This window comes from Mesoplodon densirostris, chromosome 7, assembly GCF_025265405.1.
Source record: "Mesoplodon densirostris isolate mMesDen1 chromosome 7, mMesDen1 primary haplotype, whole genome shotgun sequence".
Lineage (NCBI taxonomy): Eukaryota > Metazoa > Chordata > Mammalia > Artiodactyla > Ziphiidae > Mesoplodon > Mesoplodon densirostris.
In genome coordinates this window covers 74,117,813-74,140,759 of record NC_082667.1, presented here as the reverse complement: position 1 = coordinate 74,140,759, position 22,947 = coordinate 74,117,813, and the positions used below count along the sequence as shown (strand labels likewise).

Genomic DNA, 22,947 nt, shown 5'->3' with positions numbered 1-22,947 from the left:
CAATTTCACTGCCTGAACTCTATCTTTTTTTTTTTTTTTGCGGTACATGGGCCTCTCACTGTTGTGGCCTCTCCTGCTGCGGAACACAGGCTCCGGACGCACAGGCCCAGCGGCCATGGCTCATGGGCCCAGCCGCTCCGCGGCATGTGGGATCCTCCCGGACCGGGGCACGAACCTGTGTCCCCTGAATCAGCAGGCGGACTCTCAACCACTGCGCCACCAGGGAAGCCCTGAACTCTATCTTTATGATGGGTCTCTGTGGCGCTCTCTCTCTCTCTCTCTCTCTCTCTCTGTCTGGTTGCGTTGGGTCTTCGTTGCTGCACGTGGGCTTTTCTCTAGTTGTGGCGAGCGGGGGCTACTCTTCGTTGCGGTGCGTGGGCTTCTCATTGCAGTGGCTTCTCTTGTTGTGGAGCAAGGGCTCTAGGCACACAGGATTCAGTAGCTGTGGCACGTGGGCTCAGTAGTTATGGCTCGCAGGCTCTAGAGCACAGGCTCAGTAGTTGTGGCTCACGGGCTTAGCTGCTCCACAGCATGTGGGATCTTCCCGGACCAGGACTCAAACCCGTGTCCCCTGCATTGGCAGGTGGATTCTTAACCACTGCGCCACCAGGGAAGTCCCCTGTGGCTTTATTTTTAATTTTCCTTTTTGGGCCACTGAGAGTCCTGCTCCAGACGATCTCTGAGGTCCTTTTCAATACTATGATAACCAATGTGCATGGCACAAAGTTTCAAGTATTCATTTACAGTAAAGGATTAGAGATGGTTCAACATATATACTTGCACTTGAAGGAAAAAGACAAATGAAGGAAAGATCTAAAATTATAAATACACTCTTAATTAACACACATATATCCCATCTTACTTTACAAGGTCCAGCCTGTTGTTAATAGCAGCCCAATGAAGAAGCGACACATTTTCTTTGTCTGGTTGCCTGACATCATATCCTGCTTCCACCAACTCTTTACATCGTTCAAAAATCCCGTATCTGAAATAAGAAAATGCATAATTGATACCATTAAAATAATTTCAAATATCAAAATTTCTTCCTTTTACCATGTCTTTATCCCATCTGTCTTTCAGCCAACATAGAAATACAATAATTAACAAAAATATTCACAAAGAGGACAGATTATAAAGCCAAACAACAGAAGGCTATTGAATGATCAGATAAATTCATTTGGAGCTGAACTTGATTTTCTTAAATAAACTTTAACATTCACATTTGCCCTCTTTCAATAAATTTCATTTGATTTTCCACCAGGAATGCACCAGGAATACATGGTGTTGATTCTGTATGACAATCTTATCCCTGAATCAAACAAAGCCCAAGCAATGACCTCACAATAAGGGAGAGAGACTAAAAGCAAACTTGGAATGGGATAAATTCAACAATAAAATATGCACACAGTATAGGTATAGAAAAGGAAGGAATGATTAGCCCTTCCTGAAGGAGCTGGAACCTGATATACAAGCTATGTTTTATAGGTTGAAGGGAAGACATTTCAGGCAGAAGGAATAGCATGTACGAAAACCAGAGATATGAAACTGCGTGGATGTTTGGAGAAATATAAGCAATTTAGCACCACAGAAGCATTAGCATAAGAAAGGCAATGGCAAGAGATGAGGCTAGGAGAGGTAGGCAAAGACTGCATGAACCTTCTCTGCCATGCTTTGAAATTCAGACTTTATAGTGCACGGGGAAGCCACTGAAGGTTTTAAAGAGGAAAGCACTCAGACTTTGGGCTGTAAGAAAGATCACATTAGTGGCAGTATGGAAGCTAATTCAAGGCCAAGACTGAGAGACCAGTTTAGAGGATCTTACAACAGAGACAGGAGAGCAGCAACGGGAGCCTAAAGAAAAAGAGGCAACAGGAATGTATAAGGAGGGACAGACTGAAGGGATATTTAAGAGAGTTATTTAACTGACTCACTCTCAGAATGAAAAACAGGAGAGAAATACCTCTTTTTAATGCTAAAATAATTTTTAAAATCATTCATTAGCACTATTCCTTTTCAACAGAAACTATTAAGACCCACCAGACCGTTTAGCACTTGCTCTGAAACTTATTTCTATTTAGAGGGACCTGAAAGTTTCGATATGTCTTCAAGGGTCAAAATCAAACAAAATGGCAGAATTGTCTCTATTTCCTACACTGTTAAATAACCTCTGCCTCACCAAAATGTGTGTATGCGCCTGTCTGTCTGTCTTTACGGCATTTTTTAAAAGATGGAGGTACCCATTTGACAATGCTAAGTGAAAATATTAGTAAGAGAATGAATTGTTGATAACGATACATATGTATTGGGGTGGCCAAAAAGTTTGTAAGATGTTACAGAAAAACCCGAATGAACTTTTTGACCCAATATTTATATTCTCCATCTTTTAAATATCAACCTCAACATTTTAATGTTACAGAAAAACCCGAATGAACTTTTTAACCCAATATTTATATTCTCCATCTTTTAAATATCAACTTTAACATTTTACTGGAAAAGAAATACTCCCTTTACACGAGAAATATAAAGAGTACACAATAATTAGGGTTTTGGTGGTTTAGAAAATACAAAAACACCTATCCTAGCTAGCTCTTTTTCACCCTTCCCAAATACTACCTAAATATATTCTCACAACCACTTAAAGTCCAAGACCTGAAGAAAATTTGAGGAAATATACATAATGTGAGTTTTTATTGATATTCCCTGTGAATATAGCCTAATTTCTCACACTTATCATTACAGAGCTTTATTAGTAGCAGAGAAACATTTAAATGTTTCCATTCTAATTAAAGCAAATATCTATTTACCTTAAGACCATTCTCATATTCATATAAATATAATAATACAAACAATATCAAACAATATTCACCTAAAATAGTGGTTCCCAGAGCCTCCAGAGTTCATATAAATTAGTAATTAGAATATTCAAATAATTGTCAATAACTTTTTAACTAACATAAACAATACATGAGTCTACATTAAAGCCAAACAGGTTAACTAGTCACCAAACATCGTTGCTTTTGACAGAAATTGTATCAAGTTAGTACAGTAACATTAGTTTCTTTCATGCAGATTAGAAGCTCTGATGGGCAGGCTTATATTTGATTACTAGGAAAATGGATTACTAATTAATATAATCTGACAGATAAAATATTTCAAAACATATTCAATGGCAAGGGGTGGGGTAGATGTTAACAATCAATGAGATCCACAAGGGTGAAAATGTTGGAAATGGTTTAATGCAAAAACCCACAAATGGAGATCTTAAAGGGAAACTTTCAAAACATATTTCATTTTCAGTGCAAGCAAAATAACCGACTATAGTTTCAAGTGGTCAGAAAACCTACTTCTACTTTACTGACTTTTTTCTAGTGCACCCAGAACAATAGGTACATAGAGAGTACTCAATAAATAAATGTTTATACTACACACCAATGTGTGAGTTGATATTTTTCTATCCCATCTTCATATTTAGGTTGTAGTACATTTTAAAAGATTCAGATTTGTGTTTCAAACTCACAGTCTAGTTTTAGTGTCATTTAAAACCATCCATTCACTCAACAAACATTTACTGGGCACTTAATACAAGACAGAAACTGTGTAAAAAGTATTGGGGTTACAAAGACGAAAAAGACATGCTTTTGCTCAGAAGTTGCTCACAATCTAATGGGAGAGACTAATGATAAACAACTAAGGTGTATTAAATGCTCTGATGTTGGTATGACAAACATACTATCACTGGAGAATGAAGGGAGGAAGGTGTACACTGGAGTGCCATGAACCACACATGCGTTATTATAATAATTCAACAGAACCTAAGGATAAAACAAAGCATTGGGAAGACTTACTGAGTAGCTTTTACAATGTCACAGTTACTAGAATCCTCTATAAGAGGAAGAGCTTCTCTCGCCTTGGCAAGTTCTTTGTTTTCATGTGCACAGACTTCGTGTCGACCAAATCCTGGAGGGTGGGGGCTGTGGCTGTGATTCTTGCACTGAAGAGTAAGAATAATTTGACAAGGCTCAGTAAGAGAATTAATGTCACATTCAATTACATCATGAAGCACTTGGTACTATCAACAATATCTATCAATTAAATGATTATTTTTTCAGTCTTAGAGGTATATCTTACAGAAGATTTTCATTTTAATTCTATCCACTAGGATTAGATGCTTAATAATAGAAAATTCCAAATTATATATTTTGTCATAAAACAAAGGTCATCTGCAAAGGCACCAAAGGATTTTGCTACTTGTAGTAGGTGGAGGGTCATGGGTATTGACAGTAGGCCTCTGCTTCAGGGAGTTGTGGTAGACACACCCTAAGGATACCTCCCAATGAATCAAGTTCTTGAATATGTAGAACTGGAGTCCCAGAAGAGGAAGAGGAAATAGTTTTAAATATCTGACTAAACAACAGACAAAAATCTTCCAAATTTGGTGAAAATTATAAACACACAGCTCCTACAAGCTCAACAAACCCAAGCAGAACCAACCTCATAATATTACACCAAGGCATATAATAATCAAATCACTTGAAACCAATGATAAAAAGAGCAGCCAAAGGAAAAAGACATATTATGTTCAAAAAAACAAAGATAAGAATGAGTTCAGACTTCTTATCAGTAAGTACCAGCTAGAAGACAAAAGCAAAACAGTTTTAAAAAGCTGAAAGAAAAAACTAAACCTGGAAACACCAACAAAAATATTCTCGAAAAACAGGGGTGAAATATACACTTTTTTCAAAAAAAACAAAAGCTAAGAAAACTGCCAACAGACTTAATGCTACAAGAAATGATACAGGATGTTCTTCAGGCTAAAGGAAAATAATACCAGATGGAAATCTGAACCAACACAAAGGAATAAAGAGTTGATAGAACTACATGGGTAAATACGTATAATTATGTGGGTAAACATAACACACTTTTTTACATTTTTTAATTCCTTGATGATAATAGAGAAACAGAAATATACTGTTATAAGAGATGTTATAATAGTATTTGCAGATAGACAGTGATAAGTTAACGTGTATAATGTTAACCCAAGAGCAATCTCTAAACAAATAAAACAAAGTCATATAATAAGCCAATAGCAGAGATAAAATAAAACACTTAAAAGACACTCAATTAATATTTTTTTAAATGCAGGAAAAGTAGGGAAAAAATGAACAAAAACAGAGAAGGAAAAAACATACAAGATAATATATTTATACTTAACTATATTGATATCACATTAAATACAAATGGTCTAAAGAAAACCAAATGAAAGACAGAGTTTGTTAGATTGGATTTTTTTAAAAAAAACAACAAAAAACTACATATTGTCTACAAGAAACCTACTTTAAATATAAAAACATACATAAGTTAAAAGTAAAAGGACAGAAAAATATATACCATGCATAAAGGAATACTAAGCATAAGGAATGTAGTGGTTATATTAGTATAAGACAAAGTAGACATCCGCACAAGAAATATTACCAGAGATGAGGAGGGATACTGCAAAATATTAAAGAAGCCAATTTATTAAGAAGCATAACAGGGACTTCCTGGTGGCCCAGTGGCAAAGAATCTGCCTTCCAATTAAGGGGACATGGGTTCGATCCCTGGTCAGGAAACTAAAATCCCACATGTCACGGGGCAACTAAGCCCACGCACCACAACTACTGAGCTCACGCATCTCAAAGAGAGAGCCCACATGCCACGAACTACAGAGCCCACGTGCTCTGGAGCCACAACTAAAGAGAAAACCTGCACGCCACAACTAGAGAGAAGCCCACATGCCGCAATGAAGATCCCGCATGCCACAACTAAGACCCGATGCAGCCAGAAAAATAAAGAAAATAAATAAATAATTTTTAAGTGACTTAAGGAAAAAAAGACATAACAATCTTAAATACGTATACACCCAAAAGGAACTTTAAAATTAATGAAGCAAAAAAGAAAAAAAGAAAGATTCACAATTAAAGTTGAATATTTTAATACTTCTTTCAGCAACTGATGGAATGAGTTAACAGAAAACCATACTGTATAGAGAAGAGGAGAGAAATCAGAAAAGGATAGAGAACACTTAACACTATCCACCAACTGGATCCAGCTGACATTTTCATAAAATTACATCCAACAACAGAAAAGATATTTGTTTCAAGTACACATTTAACACTCAGCAAGACAGATAATACACTGGGCCATAAAACAACTCTCAACAAACTTAAATGGGTTGAATTCATACAGAGTATGTTCTCTGACCACAATTGGAATTAAATTAAAAATCCAGAGATTACTACAATCAACTATATGCCAATAAAATGGACCACCTGGAAGAAATGGACAAATTCTTAGAAAAGTAAAACCCTCCAAGACTGAACCAGGAAAAAAATAGAAAATATGAACAGGCCAATCACAAGCACTGAAATTGAAACTGTGAATAGATATCTTCCAACAAACAAAAGCCCAGGACCAGATGGTTTCACAGGTGAATTCTATCAAAGAGCAGAGCTAACACCTACCCTTCTCAAACTCTTCCAAAATGTAGTGGAGGGAGGAACACTCCCAAACTCATTCTACGAGGCCACCATCACCCTGAGACCAAAACCAGACAAATATGTCACAAAAAAAGAAAACTACAGGCCAATATTACTGATGAACACAGACGTAAATATCCTCAACAAAATACTAGCAAACAGAATCCAGCAGCACATTAAGAGCATCATACACCATGATCAAGTGGGGTTTAACCCAGAATGCAAGGATTCTTCAATATACACAAATCAATCAATGTGATACACCATATTAACAAACTAAAGGAGAAAAACCATATGATCATCTCAATAGATGCAGAAAAAGGTTTTGACAAAATTCAACACCCATTTATGATAAAAACTCTCCAGAAAGTAGGCGTAGAGGGAACCTACATCAACCTAATAAAGGCCACATATGACAAACCCACAGCCAACATCATTCTCAATGGTGAAAAACTGAAACCATTTCCTCTAAGATCAGGAACAAGTCAAAGTTGCCCACTCTCACCACTAGTATTCAAAATAGTTTTTGCAAGTTTTAGCAATGGCAATCAGAGAAGAAAAAGAAATAAAAGGAATCCAAATTGGAAAAGAAGTAAAACTGTCACTGTTTGCAGATGACATGATACTATACATAGAGAATCCTAAAGATGCTATCAGAAAACTACTAGAGCTATTCAATGAACCTGGTAAAGTAGCAGGATACAAAAGTAATGCACAGAAATCTCTTGCATTCCTATACACCAAGGACAAAAAATCTGAAAGAGAAATTAAAGAAACACTCCCATTTACCATTGCAACAAAAAGAATAAAATAGCTAGGAATAAACCTACCTAAGGAGACAAAAGACCTGTCTGCAGGAAACTATGAGACACTGATGAAAGAAATTAAATATGATACCAACAGATGGAGATATATACCATGTTCTTGGATTGGAAGAATCAACATTGTGAAAATGACTATACTCCCCAAAGCAATCTACAGATTCAATGCAATCCCTATCAAACTACCACTGGCATTTTTCACAGAACTAGAACAAAAAATTTCACAATTTGTATGGAATCACAAAGGACCCCAAATAGCCAAAGCAGTCTTGAGAAAGAAAAACGGAGCTGGAGGAATCAGGCTCCCTGACTTCAGACTACACTACAAAGCTACAGTAACCAAGACAGTATGGTACTGGCACAAAAATAGAAATATAGATCAATGGAACAGGATAGAAAGCCCAGAGATAAACCCACACACATATGGTCACCTTATCTTTGATAAAGGAGGCAAGAATATAAAATGGAGAAAAGACAGCCTCTTCAATAAGTGGTGCTGGGAAAACTGGACAGCTACATGTAAAAGAATGAAATTAGAACACTTCCTAACACCACACACAAAAATAAACTCAAAATGGATTAAAGACCTAAACGTAAGGCCAGACACTATAAAACTCTTAGAGGAAAACATAGGCAGAACACTCTATGACATAAATCACAGCAAGATCCTTTTTGACCCATCTCCTAGAGAAATGGAAGTAAAAACAAAAATTAAAAAATGGGACCTAATGAAACATAAAAGCTTTTGCATAGCAAAGGAGACCATAAACAAGATGAAAAGACAACCCTCAGAATGGGAGAAAATATCTGCAAACAAAGCAACTGACAAAGGATTAATCTCCAAAATATACAAGCAGCTCATGCAGCTCAATATCAAAAAAACAAAAAAACCCAAGCCAAAAATGGGCAGATCTAAATAGACATTTCTCCAAAGAAGACAGACAGATTGCCAACAAACACACGAAAGGATGCTCAACATTACAAATCATTAGAGAAATGCAAAGCAAAACCACAATGAGGTATCACCTCACACTGGTCAGAATGGCCATCATCAAAAAATCTACAAACAATAAATGCTGAAGAGGGTGTGGAGCAAAGGGAACCCTCTTGCACTGTTGGTGGGAATGTAAATTGTCCTCCCTATGGAGAACAATATGGAGGTTCCTTAAAAAACTAAAAATAGAACTACCATACGACACAGCAATCTCACTACTGGGCATATACCCTGAGAAAACCATAATTCAAAAAGAGGCACATACCACAATGTTCACTGCAGCTCTATTTACAATAGCCAGGACATGGATGCAACCTAAGTGTCCATCGACAGATGAATGGATAAAGAAGATGTGGCACATATATACAATGGAATATTACTCAGCCATAAAAAGAAATGAAATTGAGTTATTTGTAGTGAGGCAGATGGACCTAGCGTCTCTCATACAGAGTGAAGTCAGAAAGAGAAAAATAAATACTGTATGCTAACGTATATATATGGAATCTAAAAAAAAAAAAAAAGGTTCTGATGAACCTAGGGGCAGGACAGGAATAAAGACGCAGATGTAGAGAATGGACTTGAGGACACGGGGAGGGGGAAGGGAAAGCTAGGACGAAGTGAAAGAGTAGCATTGACATATATACACTGCCAAATGTAAAATAGATAGCTAGTGGGAAGCGGCTGCATCGAACAGGGAGATCAGCTCGGTGCTTTGTGACCACCTAGAGGGGTGGGATAGGGAGGGTGGGAGGGTGGTGCAAGAGCAAAGGGATATGGGGATAAATGTATAAATATAGCTGATTCACTTTGTTATACAGCAGAAACTAATACAACATTGTAAAGCAATTATACTCCAATAAAGATGTTTTTAAAAAAATCAATAACCAAAGGATATGTGGAATATTCTCAAATATTTGGAAACAAAACAACATTTTTCTAAATAGAAAAGCATTTAGCTTTAAATGCTTATAATAGGAAAAAAGAAGAAACTAAAATAAATGATCTAAGCTTTCATCTTAAGGATCTAGAGAAAAAAAAAATTAAATCCCAAGTAGATAGAATGAAGGAAACAATAAAGATAGGGAAATCCATGAAATATAAAAAAGAAAAAAAATGCAGAAAATCACTGAAACCAAAAGCTGGTTCTTTGGAAAGAATAAATCAGTAAAATTGATAAAGCTCTAGTCAGACTGATGAAGAAAAAAGATGTCAATGACAAATAGCAAGTTTAAAAAAGGGGACATCATTATAAGATTCTGCAAACATTAAAAGGGTAATAAGGGGCTTCTGTGAACATCTTTATGCCACTAAATTCAACAACCTAGGTGAAATGCATAGAATATCTCGAAAGACACAAGTTATCAAAATGGACTTAAAAAGAAATGAGTAGCACTCTATCTATTAAAGAAATTGAGTTCATAATTGTAAAACTTCCCATTATACAAAACAAAACAACTCCAGGCCCACATGACTTTTAACTGGCAAAGTCTATGAAAACACTCAAGGAAGAAATGATACCAACTCCTTCAGAATACAGAGGGACTGCTTCCCAGCTCATTTTAGGAGGCAGCATTATCCTGATACTAAAACCAACAGACACAAGCAGTAAAGAAAACTATAGACTCAGTATCCTTCATGAACACAGATGAAAAGATCCTAAATGAAATATTAGCAAAACTGTATTCAGTAATATATAAAAAGGATAATATACATTACAACCGAGCAAAACATTTCAAAAGAAATCAGTGCTATTCACCATATTAACAAACTAAATATACTCATTTCAGTAGAATAAGCATTTGACAGAATTCAACACCCATGCATGATAAAAACTCTTAGCACACTAGGGAAAGAAGGGAACTTCCTCAACCTAACAGGAGCATTTTTAAAAAATCTACAGCTACCATACAGTCAACGGTAAAAGGCTGAATGCTTTAACTCTAAAGACTGAAACAAAGCAAGGATGCCCACTATCACCACTCCTAATCAACAATGTACTGAAGTCCTAGACACAATAATAGAGTAAGGGAAAGAAAAATGCATACAGATTAGAAAAGCAAAAAAAATCCACCTTTATTTGCAGACAGCATGATCCTATACACAGAAAATCCTCAAGAATCTTTTTTAAAATTTACAATAGCATCAAAAATATAAAACACTTAAGATTTTATACTGTATCCAGCATTTTTAGTTGCATTTAAGGTGGAGGTTCACATCAAATATCTAGCAAATCATTCCTAGAGATCAAAACTGGCTTACTACTTTATAATCCCATCTTGTTCTTTACCATAAAGTTGTTACCTGGCTTTTATCCACCTTATTCACAACTGTCTCTCTGACCAACTTTTCATTGTTTAAAAAAAATTCTCAAAGGATGAATACACATTAAGAATAGAAAATTGAAGATACTTGAAATGATGTGCCTACATCAATTCTCCAGGAATTCCAAAAAAGATTTAACAAATAATAGTTTTACTGAAGTAAGTCCATAATCCCTCAACGGGTTACTCTGAAGGAGCAAAGCCCTTTGTTCTAAGTTACCTTAGAGTTAAATTGACTTTTTGGTATATAGTTCTGTGAACTGTAACCACTACCAAAATCAGGATCCAGAACAGTTCCAACACCTCAAAAAACTCCCTCAGGATATTCCTTTTTAGCCACACCCTCCCCCTACCTCAACTCCCGGCAACCACAGACATGTCCTTCATCACTCATTTTATCTTTCCCAGAATGTCATACAATGGAATTAGACAGAATATAATCTTCTAAGACTGGCCTCTTTCACTCAGCATAATGCTGTATGTTATTAATAGTTCCTTCCTTGCTATAAAGCATTCCACTATATGAATGTATCACCGTTTATTCATTCAAACAACTCACGTGGGTTGTTTCCAGCTTTTGGCAATTATAAATGGAGCTGTATAAACATTCATTTTGTGTGAACATATGTTCTTGCTTCTCTAAGAGTGAGATTGCTTGGCCCTCTGGTAAGGAGATGTTAAGTTTATAAGAAATTGCTAAACTGTTTTCCAGAGTAGCTGTACCACTTTGCATTGCCATTAGCAACGTACGAGAGCTCCAATTGCTCTGCATCCTCTCTGGTACTTCATACTGTCAGTATAATAGATGTGTAGCAGTGTCTCATCATGGTCTCAATTTGCATATCCCTAATGGCTAATGGGGCTGAGTGCCATTTCATGTGCTGTTTGCTATCTGTATATCTTCTTTGGTGAGTTGTCTAAGTCTTTTTACCCATTTTTAATTGGGCTGTTTATTTTCTTACTGCTAAGTTTTGAGAGTTCCTTATATTACACATGCTAGACGTAAGTCCTTTGTCAGATATGTGATTTGTAAATATGTTCTCCCAGTCTGTAGCTTATCCTCCCATTTCTTACATCTCTTTCATAGAACAAAAATTTTTAATTTTGATGAAGTATAATGTATCGATTTTTTTCTTTTATGGATCATGCTTCAGGTGTCCCTTCTAAGAACAACTGTCTTGGGACTACAACTCCTCTGTTCAGAGAGGAAGTCCTCCTGCCTCAGAGTTTCAGTGCCTGTGCTGCCAGACCGCTTCCCTGCTCCTTGAACCTGAACTAGAGGGCTTCTCCAGAAGTACTCTCCCTCTGCAGGGATGCTCACTTCCAGGGTTCAAGTCCAGGGAGAGGGTGGTGGAAGAGAGGAAGGGACCCAGATGGCAAAAAGGTAAATTAGTTCCTCGATCAGTGGTTTTTTGAATTCTGGTCTTTTCCCCCACCCTACCTGCTAAAATTTTCTTTTGGGAATCCTTAAATAGCTTTCTATCTAGTGCATTCGGTGGGACAGACAGGGTGGAGTGTGCTTTACTCCATCTTACCCAGAGCTAGAACCACAATGCTTTTTTGAATACATAAGTTCCGATTTATCTGGCAAATTCAACCTCACTGCATGACACTCTTATTTTACACACACACACACACCGCTAAATAATAAACATATAGGTAGTTAGATTAAAACATAAATAAGAACATTACTTTTCACCATATCACAGTAATTATAATTACATCTAACTGGAAGAAGACAAGGGGTCAAGGAAAGAGCTGAATATACTATACTCAGAATTTCTGCAGCATCAATAAACAGCAGATATAGCTAAAATTGACAGAGAAATCAGTCTGCTTTTCATATAAAACTTGGACTTTTTAAATTATAAAATTTTAAAACTTTCAGTGTAAAACACCAGCAATACCAAAGTGAATAAAGAGTTGATAATCTGGACTCTTTCCCTTCCAGTCTTGTACCAACAGAGATACTATTATTAACAGTTTGGTGTATCCTTCCTCACTATGTGTATATACTTTAACATATATAATATTATACAGGATACATAGGTTTTTATCATTTTCTTCTTATATTTAACAAAATTTATTTCCAAACATGGGATCCAATTATATAATTACTCATCAACTTGCCTGTCTCACTTAACAATATATCATATACAGCGCTGCAGGTCAGTAACAAGTAATAGTTGAATATTATTCCACTGTATAGATCTAGCATAATTTATTCAACCATTTCCCTATTGTTAGACATGCAGGTTGATTTCAGCATTCACTCTCTAAACAACCCTATAATTAACATCCTGTACATTCTATAACACTGATTCCCCAACACAGGACTGCTGGGTTAAAAAATATGTGTATTTTAAACATAAACAGACACTGACCTTCCCTAATTCACACTCCCAACAGGCAAGTGTTTTTCCCTACAAACCTCCTAACTGAATATTATCAATCTTTTTACAATCTTGCCAATCTGATGGCTAAAAAAATGGCATATTGTTTTGCATTTGCATGCCCCTAGTTGCTAATGAATCTGAGTTTGACTGTTTGTTCTTTATTGGCTCTCATACTTTCTCTTTTGTGGGTTGCCTTTTCATAGTCTACTGTTTTTCTAGTGGATTGTGTATCAGTTTCCATTTATGTATTAGGAAGATCAAGCCTTTGTTTATATATAGATTTTTCATCACAAATAAATGTCACATATTATACAGATACAAATTTATTGCTTCTCATTATGCCTTAAGGCATTAAGGACATCAGCTTCATTTTTCATACAGAAAGTTGAGGTGGATTACACACTTCAATGTAAAGAGCATTTATTTATTAAAAGCATTTATTTATTCAGCAATTAATTACTGTGCATTTATGATGTGCAAAGCATCATGCTAGGAACACAGAAGATGTGGGTACGTATCCTCCAGGAGTTTAAGTCTAATTGGGCAGCTAAGTCAGAGACAAAGAGAGTAAAGTGATAATGGAAGCAATATGCGATTAAATGGCAAAAATGGGTGACAAAGACTAGAGAACAAGAGGTACCTTCTGTTCACGTCATCATTTTTTGTCCAAATCCAGATCAGAGTAAAACCTAAAAATTGTTATATAAACTCAAAGCCTGTTTTCAAAGTCACTGGTCTCCAAAGTGAGGCAAGTGCACTCAAGGCCAAACACTCAGTGACTCATTAGGTAACGGAAGAAAATGTTAAAGCTGTTATAATGACTTTTTCTTTTTTTTTTAAAAAAAAGAGGAGGGGAACCCACAAAAATTTATACATTTGGCTTCTTTAAGATTTATGAATTCTGGGGGCTTCCCTGGTGTCGCAGTGGTTAAGAATCCGCCTGCCAACGCAGGGGACACAGGTTAGAGTCCTGCTCCGGGAAGATCCCACATGCCGCAAAGCAACTAAGCCCACGCGCCACAACTACTGGGCCTGCACTCCAGAGCCCGCGAGCCACAACTACTGAGCCCCCGTGCCACAACTACTGAAGCCCACGCACCTAGAGCCCGAGCTCCGCAACAAGAGAAGCCACCGCAATGAGAAGCCCACGCACCGCAACGAAGAGTAGCCCCTGCTCGCCGCAACTAGAGAAAAGACCACGCAGCAACAAAGATCCAACACAGCCAAAAATAAATAAATTAAATAAATGAATTTATTTAAAAAAAAAGATTTATGAATTCTTAGCCCTGGCAGCCTCACTTAATCTGTATATCAAGTAGGTCACTCCTCATGGTCTGTTTACAAGGTAACTTGGGGACAGAGTAAAAGTCCACACCCTGAGGGGTTATGGTGGGACCTTCAACATTTTGCAGTATACATCAGGCTAAGTAAGTTTCAAGGTATATTATCTCATTTTAACTACTTACTAATTTTAAAGTTACCCCTCCCAAAATGAGCAAGTGGCTTAGACTGATTACTACTACAAAGAAGCCACAAACTGAAATAATAACGATAGTAAAAGTACAAGAAAACAAGAAAATGGCAGAGCTGATACTTCTCCTAGCAGGTGCTCTTTACTGGCCACATAAAGTAGGAACAAAGACAATCTAAGCTGATCTAACAAAAAGCCAGCCTCCCTCCAAAAAAACTTCCAGATGATCAAAAAGGCTGATTTGAAGCAGACTTATATTTACTATCTTTAATTCAAAACCTTACCATGAGTATATACTGAGGTACTCACTCGTGAATACAATTTAGAAACACACTGTTAAATCCTACAATAACATGCCCCATGACAATGTGAATTTAGAGACTGGCTCCTTTCCCCAGCCCCCAGGTACATCCAACAGAGGGGAGCTGAACTCTTTAAGTCCCAGCCAACCACATGACATGGAATCATCCCCATTAACACATAAGTTAGAGTGATCAATGGCCAACCATGGACGACAAACTGCAGTCAGTGGTACCTGGATGATCTGGACTGCGCAGCTGGAGGCCTGAGCTCCCGGCCAGCTTGCAGTGCACGTGCCACTCATCATTCCCTTAATCTCACAATACATGACATTTTACAAACATGAACACTTTAAATCCTACTTGTTACACTGAGGTTCTACTCTAGGGGTGCAAGCTCAAAACTGCTTTACTGATAGGAGTACATGATCAAAAAAGCTTAGCGGCCACAGCTCTAAGCGATGTGCTTTGCTCTAGATATCACTCCCTCCCAGAATTCTGCCATAAGAGCTACAGATGAGAAAGGAGATGACCTGCTTTGGGGGAGGTTAACTTCAGAGACAATCGCATAAAAATGTTTAAGGAAAACAACCATACATTCCCATCACAAAGATTAAAGCAAAGTTTGTCATGATACTATATCCTTCTTAGAAATTACTCTCTGGTTATCAAGAAAATGTTTTTCTAAGTACTCTCTAGTTGTTTCATTTTACCATGGTGAAAGGTAAACTCCTTGAGAACAAGGCCCAAGTCTCAGATTTCAGGCGGCTGTATGATGGTGGCTAATCATCCACCCGATTTTTGGCTTCAGTTTCTACATTTGTAAAATGAAAGGAGCAGGTCAATATAGCTATAAAGTTCTTTCCAAATCCATGTTGTATGGTTCTAAGAGGAGCTGTTACAGTAGTCATTATTGACATGTGTACTGGTAAAGGCATCACCGCATAAACAAACACCCTTTGTGGCAGTGGAAGCGTAACTGATGTATGGCTGCCTACAATGTTAAGGTAACAGAATAGACCAAGCAAATTCTTAAGACACTAGCAAACTCATAAAGGGTTTTATTAGTGCTTGCTTCACTAATAAAATACCACAGAAGTGATGCTCTGCCAGTTTGCAGGTTCAGGCCTCAGAAACTGGCAGCTTCCTCTTTCTGTCTCTTGAAATGCTCACTCTTGGAACCCAGCTACCATGCTGTCCGGAGGCCCAGGCCACATGTAGGTGTCCCTGCTCAAAGTCAGCATCAACCACCAGACATGTGAGTGAGGGAACCATCAGATGATACCAGCCCCAGCTAGCAAGTCATCCCAGGTGACAAGTCTTTCCAGCAGAGGCTCCGGACGTGGTGGAGCAGAAACAAACCATCCCTGCTTTGCCCTGGCCAAAGTCCTGACGCACAGTCCATGAGCATGACAATGGCTGGTTTACACCACTATGATTTGGGATGGTTTGTTACACAGCAATAGATGACTGGAACATACTTAAGATATAGGAGATACTTCTCACGTGGAGATATCTTAAATCCAATTATATTTTCTAAATAGTAAATAAGTACTGTTAAAGTTAATTAATTTAAGAGAAAACAAAGATCTAGAAAACCATATTTAAACTCTGATGAGGGTCAAAATCCTGACAGATTATCAAATAAAACAAAGAGAGAGGGCTTCCCTGGTGGCGCAGTGGTTGAGAGTCCGCCTGCCGATGCAGGGGATACAGGTTCGTGCCCCGCTCCGGGAGGATCCCACGTGCCGCGGGGCGGCTGGGCCCGTGAGCCATGGCCGCTGAGCCTGCGCGTCCGGAGCCTGTGCTCCGCAACGGGAGAGGCCACAACAGTGAGAGGCCCGCGTACCACACACAAAAAAAAAAAAACCAACAACAACAAACAGAGAAACAGAGATCTGACAGATAGCCATTAACATTTCTCATGGCACTAACAGAAGCATTCTGTACTAACAGAGTTAAGTATCCAAGTTCATTCTCTGGACAATTATTTACAGAGTATGTTAATGGTATTAAATGCCGAGAAGAAATATAAAGGAAGGAAGGAGGTTAAGGAATGTTGCTGGTAGTGGTGATGATGGGGAGGGCCTACCACATTGAGGTGACGATTGTGTTAAGACCTTACAAAGGTTGGGGGGGGGAAGCCATGTGGTTATATGAAGAAAGAGTTCTCCAGATAGAGAAAATACTAAGTGCACAGGCCTTGGGGCCAGCATAGCTGTGGTTGATTGAGCAAGCAAGTAGTAAAAAATGAGGTCATAGAGGAAACTGGGGGCCAGAGAGTACAGGCAAATTTTGGCAAAAACCTATCAGCTGGAATCAGGGGAACCAAATTCAACCAGAGCAGGAATGTTTTTATCTGTTTTGTTCATTGATTTCTCTCCAGCACCTATAACAATGCTTAACACCTGGTAGAACGAATGAAGTCTTGGCTCTCTCAGCAGCTATTTGACTTTTAACAACTGACTCCAATTTTTTTTTTTTTTTTTTTTTTAATGGCCACATCACACAGCTTGCAGGATCTTAGTTCCCCGACCAGGGATTGAACCCGGGCCACAGCAGTGAAAGCACTGAGTCCTAACCACTGGACCACCAGGGAACTCCATGACTCCAATTTTTTGAACCTCAATTCTAATCTCTAAAACTGGAATAATAATCCCTCCCCACCTCACAGGGTCACATTGAGGAATAACAATAGGGAAGTATTTTGCAAACTGTAGAGCATCTTATATAGGTAAAATCTTTTGCTATTATTGAAAAAGTTAATACCAATAATTATTAACAAAAACAATGATCTCTCTACCTTGGCCCATTTAATTGCAACCCCTGAATCATTCTCTTCCTCCATCTGGCAGGGAATTCGGGCAGGGCAATCTGCCCTGCAGAACAAGGTAATGAACTTTAAGCACTTGAAGGCTTTTGTAAATGAGTGGCAGTAATTAAGGTATGATCATTACTGCTATCAACTATTCCCTGAAACTCTGAGGGGAAAAAAACAAACAACAAATGAGACAGTTTCCATGTGAAGATTCTACACCCTTTCGTAATATATGGTCTGCTTGCAAACCTTTTTTATTCTATCAAAATGCAAGAACACCTGACAGCTTCCCCACCTGTCTTGTTCCTCACTTAAACCTACATCAGATTGCTGAAAGCAGGAAGGGAAAGCGGGGAGCATGAGGAACACTCTCAAGATGCGAAAGACTTTTTTTTAGAGGCCAACTAACCCAGTCATCTCAAACTGCTTGAATCCCACTAGGGACAGAAAATCTACTACCTAATTCACTCCAGCTGCTGGAGAGAGCTTCAGTTTTCTCATCTGTAAATGGGGATTATATCACCTTCTTAAGGATGCTTCAATTCTGGAATTAAATAATGCATATAAAAGCACTTGGCATATGCTAAGAACTCACTAAACATTGGCTGAATCTGAATATTTTTCATGTATTCAACAAAAATTAAGTAAACAGCTATAATATGCCAGTCAGGACCATAAGCAAAAAGGACAAAAATCTAGTTTTCTTGGAGCTAACATATATCTCCTGTAACTTTCCCCATTGGCCCCTTCTGTTTTCTGAAACTACATCTGGCTTCTAGTACGACCTCCTCCACAGAACAGAGTCCTTTGGGATTTTGCAGATAGCTATCACGTACCTCCCTTTCCAGCACACCCCGCCTTTCTCCAGCCTAAACAAACAGCCTCAAATCTTTCAAAGAGTAAGCAAGGATGTGGGAACGAGAGCTAAAACATGGCTGGGAGGAGCGAAGGCGGGTTCCCAGACGCCCTGGCCGAAAAAGAAATGAATAGAACCTCACAGACTCCAGACCAATGTCAAAACGGGCTGGTCCAACTCAGGTGTGTCACCTGACACCTCTCCCAGGAACGCCACCCTCCCCTCCCAGGGCCCGCAGCGGTCCCTGCCGGGCACGGGGCGCCCCGGACCGCAGGTGGATGCTGGAGGGCCGGTATGGCACTCATCCCTGTCCTCGCCTTTTCTTCCCGGTCGCCTCGGAGAGAATTCCCTGCATCATTCTCGGTGTTTCCAGGCTTCCTCCTCCCCGGCCCCAGCCCCTCTGCCCCCGGAGGCCCCTCTGGGAGCTACCTAACACCCATGCCCTCCCTCTCTCCACAGCCGCGGCCGCCCTCCGAGCCCCCGAGACAGCCTGCGCCCAACCGCACTCACCTGCGAGCCCAGTCCCGGCCCTTCCATCTCCGCAGTGGCGGTAGCGACTCGGCAAAGTGGCGGCAGTTGCCCGCTGGCCAGCCTGTCTCGAGCAGCCTCCACTCTCACTTCCTGCTCATGGCCCCGCCTCCACCGCGGCTGCCGCTCGAGCCCTGAGCCGTCAATCGGCATCGAGAGAGCCAATCCCTGCCTTCTCCTCGGCTGGGGGCGGGACTTTTGCGCCCCCAGGGAGGCTAGCGGGGAGTAAGCCAGTCGGAGGCTCAGTTCCCGACCCACCCACGCCGGGCGCTAACAGTCCCTGGCCGAGACTGTGCACTGCTCGCCCAGGTGGGTGTCCACCGGTCCGCATGGTTCATCCTGCCCCTCGTACAGGTCCAGGATCGGGCTGTTATTCCAACATCAACCACCATCTACCGAGTGCAAATCCGGACTTGGCTGCGTAATAGCTAGATGACCTTGTGAAAGTCTCTTACTTTACCTCAATTTTCCTCATCTGTGAAATGGAGAAAATAAGGGTACCTACTTCACAGAATTGTCAGAAGGATTAAATGAGAAAAAGCATGTAAAGCCCCTTAGCCAATGTTTGACATAAGAAGGAATCAATAAATGTTAACTATTAAGACATTTGCCACTCTCTGTTCCTGTGATCTTGGGCAAGTCCCTTTCACCATCTGGGGTTCTGTTTCCTCACACAAAACAGAAAATATATGAGTTCCACCGCTCAGACTAGAGGAGGATTGGGCAAGAGCCCCCCACCTGCACTCTCCACGCCGTTTTTTGGGCTGCCCTGAAAAAGGTGGCATCTAAGTTCTGTTCAGCTTGAAGGACAGCTATGAAGCTAGGAGAAAGCTTGGTTCCTGCCCTTGGGGAGTCCAGTGGGCCAATGGGGCTCTCCTACCTCAGCCCCCAGAAAATACTGGAGCTTTTTCTAGCCCACCACTTAATACAGTCTTTGCAATTATTCCTTAATGTATCTGTTGCCAAAGCAAACCTTTGGAAGTTAAATTGGAAAAGAATTGAAAACATTATGACTCCCTTATTCTATTAAAATAGTTCTAAATCATAAAATAAATGTCTAGAAATTGAACAAAGTGCTGGTTTTTCCTATGGTAAATACTTCAATACAATATAATTGTAAATTTTTATTGTTGTTATTATTATTATTATAGTACCCCTGCCTATTGGGCACACCCAGCCCTGAGTTGCCCCAAAAGCCCTACGCCTTCAAGGGTGGGACCTTATTGTATCCACCTGTGAACTTCCAGTGCCTGGCACAGCACTGGGACATAAAAAAAATGCTACAATTTTACTGAGCGGATGCGCAGATGGATAGGTGTGTCATCAACTTCTATGATGGAAGGAAGGACAAACTGAGTGACAAATAGAAGTGCAAGCAACTTCCCTCAAGAGCCAGTGGAGCAAGCAATGAATTTGGACAGACAGGATGAGACATCGGGCAAGGCTTCACGGAGGAGAGCCTTTAGGTATGGTCATTTTGCTTAACTAACAAGAGCTCTGTTTATTGATCACTTACTATGTATCGGCACGTGTGACAATGTTTTTGAATATATGATGTCTAATCCGTGAGATGGGTGTCCTTTTCCCCATCTCCCAGAGGGAAAAACTGTGGTTCAGACAGATTTCATAAACCCCAAGTCACTCAGCTGGTAAGTGGTTGAGAAAGGATTCAAACGAGGCCTCTTACTGCAAAGTGCTTTGGCTGAAGTGGTTTGGTTGTTTCACTTTTAAGGACTGAATTAGAAGATGTTTTTGAACTTCAGGGAGGCTTGAAATCTGCTATTTCAATGTTTCCTCACTGATGTCCTCACATATAAGAAGATCCTGGAACAAATAAATCCTAATGCTCTACTCTTTAGCAAGGCTCCTGCTTCCCTCTGCTTGTTTGTTTTATGCTTCCAGTGAGCCACTTCAGATTGGGATGATTATATCCATAATTTATGGCTATAGGAAAGCAAACCCAGTGAGGCCTCAAAGTGCCATCATTACCTCTCATCTCTGAAAATGCCTCTGGCTTGGCATGTAGACATAACACTGGAGAATAGCCAGATGGGTGAGGGCATGTTCCGGGAGCAGACTGCCTGGGCCTGAATCCCAGCACAAGCACTGAGTTGTCATATGCTCTTGGGCAAGTTGCTCAATCTCTTTGTGTTTCAGTTTCCTCATCTGTAAAAATGGGACAATAGGGACTTCAGTGGTAGCACAGTGGTTAAGAACCCTCCTGACAATTCAGGGGACACGGGTTCGATCCCTGCTCTGGGCAGATCCCACATGCCGTGGAGCATCTAAGGCCGTGTGCCACAACTACTGAGCCTGCGCTCTAGGGTCCGCAAGCCACCACTACTGAGCTCACGTGCCACAACTACTGAAGCCCGCGCTCCCAGAGCCCGTGCTCTGCAACAAGAGAAACCACCGCAGTGAGAAGCCCACGCACCGAAACGAAGAGTAGCCCCTGCTTGCCGCAACTAGAGAAAGCCCGCGCGCAGCAACGAAGACCCAACGTAGCCAAAAATAAATAAAATTAATAAATTTTTTAAAAAATGGGACAATAAATAGTACTTACTTCACAGGGCTGTTGGGAGAACTAAATGAGCTATTGCGTGTAAAGTACTGAGAAGAGTGTGTGGTACATGATAGGCAGTATACGTGGGTTAGCTGTTATCATCATCGTCATCATCCTCATCAGCAGTGGGTGTTGGAGAGAGTACCAAATGGACCAGCTGGATGCTGTCATGTAAAGGGCTTAGGAGAGAGATTCAGCAGACCTGGTTTCTAGTCCAAACTTTACTGTGTGTATTAGTTGGCTTAGGGCTGCCATAACAAAGTACCACAGGCTGGCTGGCTTAAACAACAGAAATTTATTTTCTCACAATTCTAGAGGCCAGAGTCCAAGATCAAGGTGTCAGCAGTGTTGTTTCTTCTAAAGCCTCTGTCCTTGGCTTGCAGACGGCCGTCTTCTCCCTGTGTCTTCACATCGTCTTCTCTCTGTACGTGTTATCTGTGACCTAATCTCCTCTTCTTATAACGACACTAGTCATATGGATTAGGGCCCAAAAGTGACCTCATTTTAACTTTCCTCTTTAAAGATCCTACTTCCAAATTCAGTCACATTCTGAGGTACTAGGTGTTAAGACTTCAGTATATGAATTGGGGGTGAAGGGGCAAAATTCGGCCCTTAACACTGTGTGACCCTGGGCAAATCCCTTCCCCCCACTGTGACAGTTTCCTCATTTGTAAAATGGGCCTGAGAGCAGCAGCGGGAACACTAACCCTAACCTTGATGGTCCCTCTCAGTTTTGATCATGTGATGTCCCCAGCTGAGACTAATCTCTACCTCTCCAATCCCCACAGCACATTTTCGTAATCTCTTTTAGATGACACTATTTCCCTCATTCTGCAAATATATATTGAGTTCCTACCACGGACCAAGCACCATTCAGCACTGGGGATTCAATATGGAGCAAGACAAAAACCCTATCCCCTGGCTTCCTGTGGCTTCCTGTCTAGCAGCAAGAGACAGACTTTAATCAAACAGGCTCACAAACACTGACCTCTTAGAGTCAGCCTTGCAGTTCTTGGTAGATCCTCTTTCCTCTACTTGGCCACGGGCTTCTGGCGCACATCCATCTTTACGTCCCTCACCATGCTTTGCACAAGGTCTGGCACGTGGTAAAGCCTAAAAAGAAATGCTGTCCAAACAAATGAACCAGTGAAAGAATACAGCTCGTGATGGTTTACAAAAGGAAATCAAAGGCGGTTCAACTCCATAAATCACTCTAAGAAGTGCTGACTGCACAATGCTTAACAATTCCTAGCTTTGAAAAAAAATTCCACATTAAGGTTTGCTAATCCTCACTGTCACACTATGAGCAGCAACTGACTTCATTCTGACTCAACTTTTGATTCTGGCCTCATTTCTTCCATGGCC

At 39.9% G+C, this 22,947-nt stretch overlaps 1 protein-coding gene across 1 annotated transcript in view; it reads right to left on the bottom strand.

The window, feature by feature from the left end:
* Positions 1-19,350, bottom strand: part of ZDHHC13 (zinc finger DHHC-type palmitoyltransferase 13) — a 49,210-nt gene extending 29,860 nt beyond the window's left edge. The window contains 4 exon segments of the mRNA XM_060103286.1: positions 863-985; positions 3,846-3,991; positions 19,002-19,247; positions 19,249-19,350. Of these exon segments, the coding sequence (XP_059959269.1) occupies positions 863-985; positions 3,846-3,991; positions 19,002-19,247; positions 19,249-19,350 (617 nt within the window).
* Between the last annotated feature and the right edge of the window lie 3,597 nt (positions 19,351-22,947).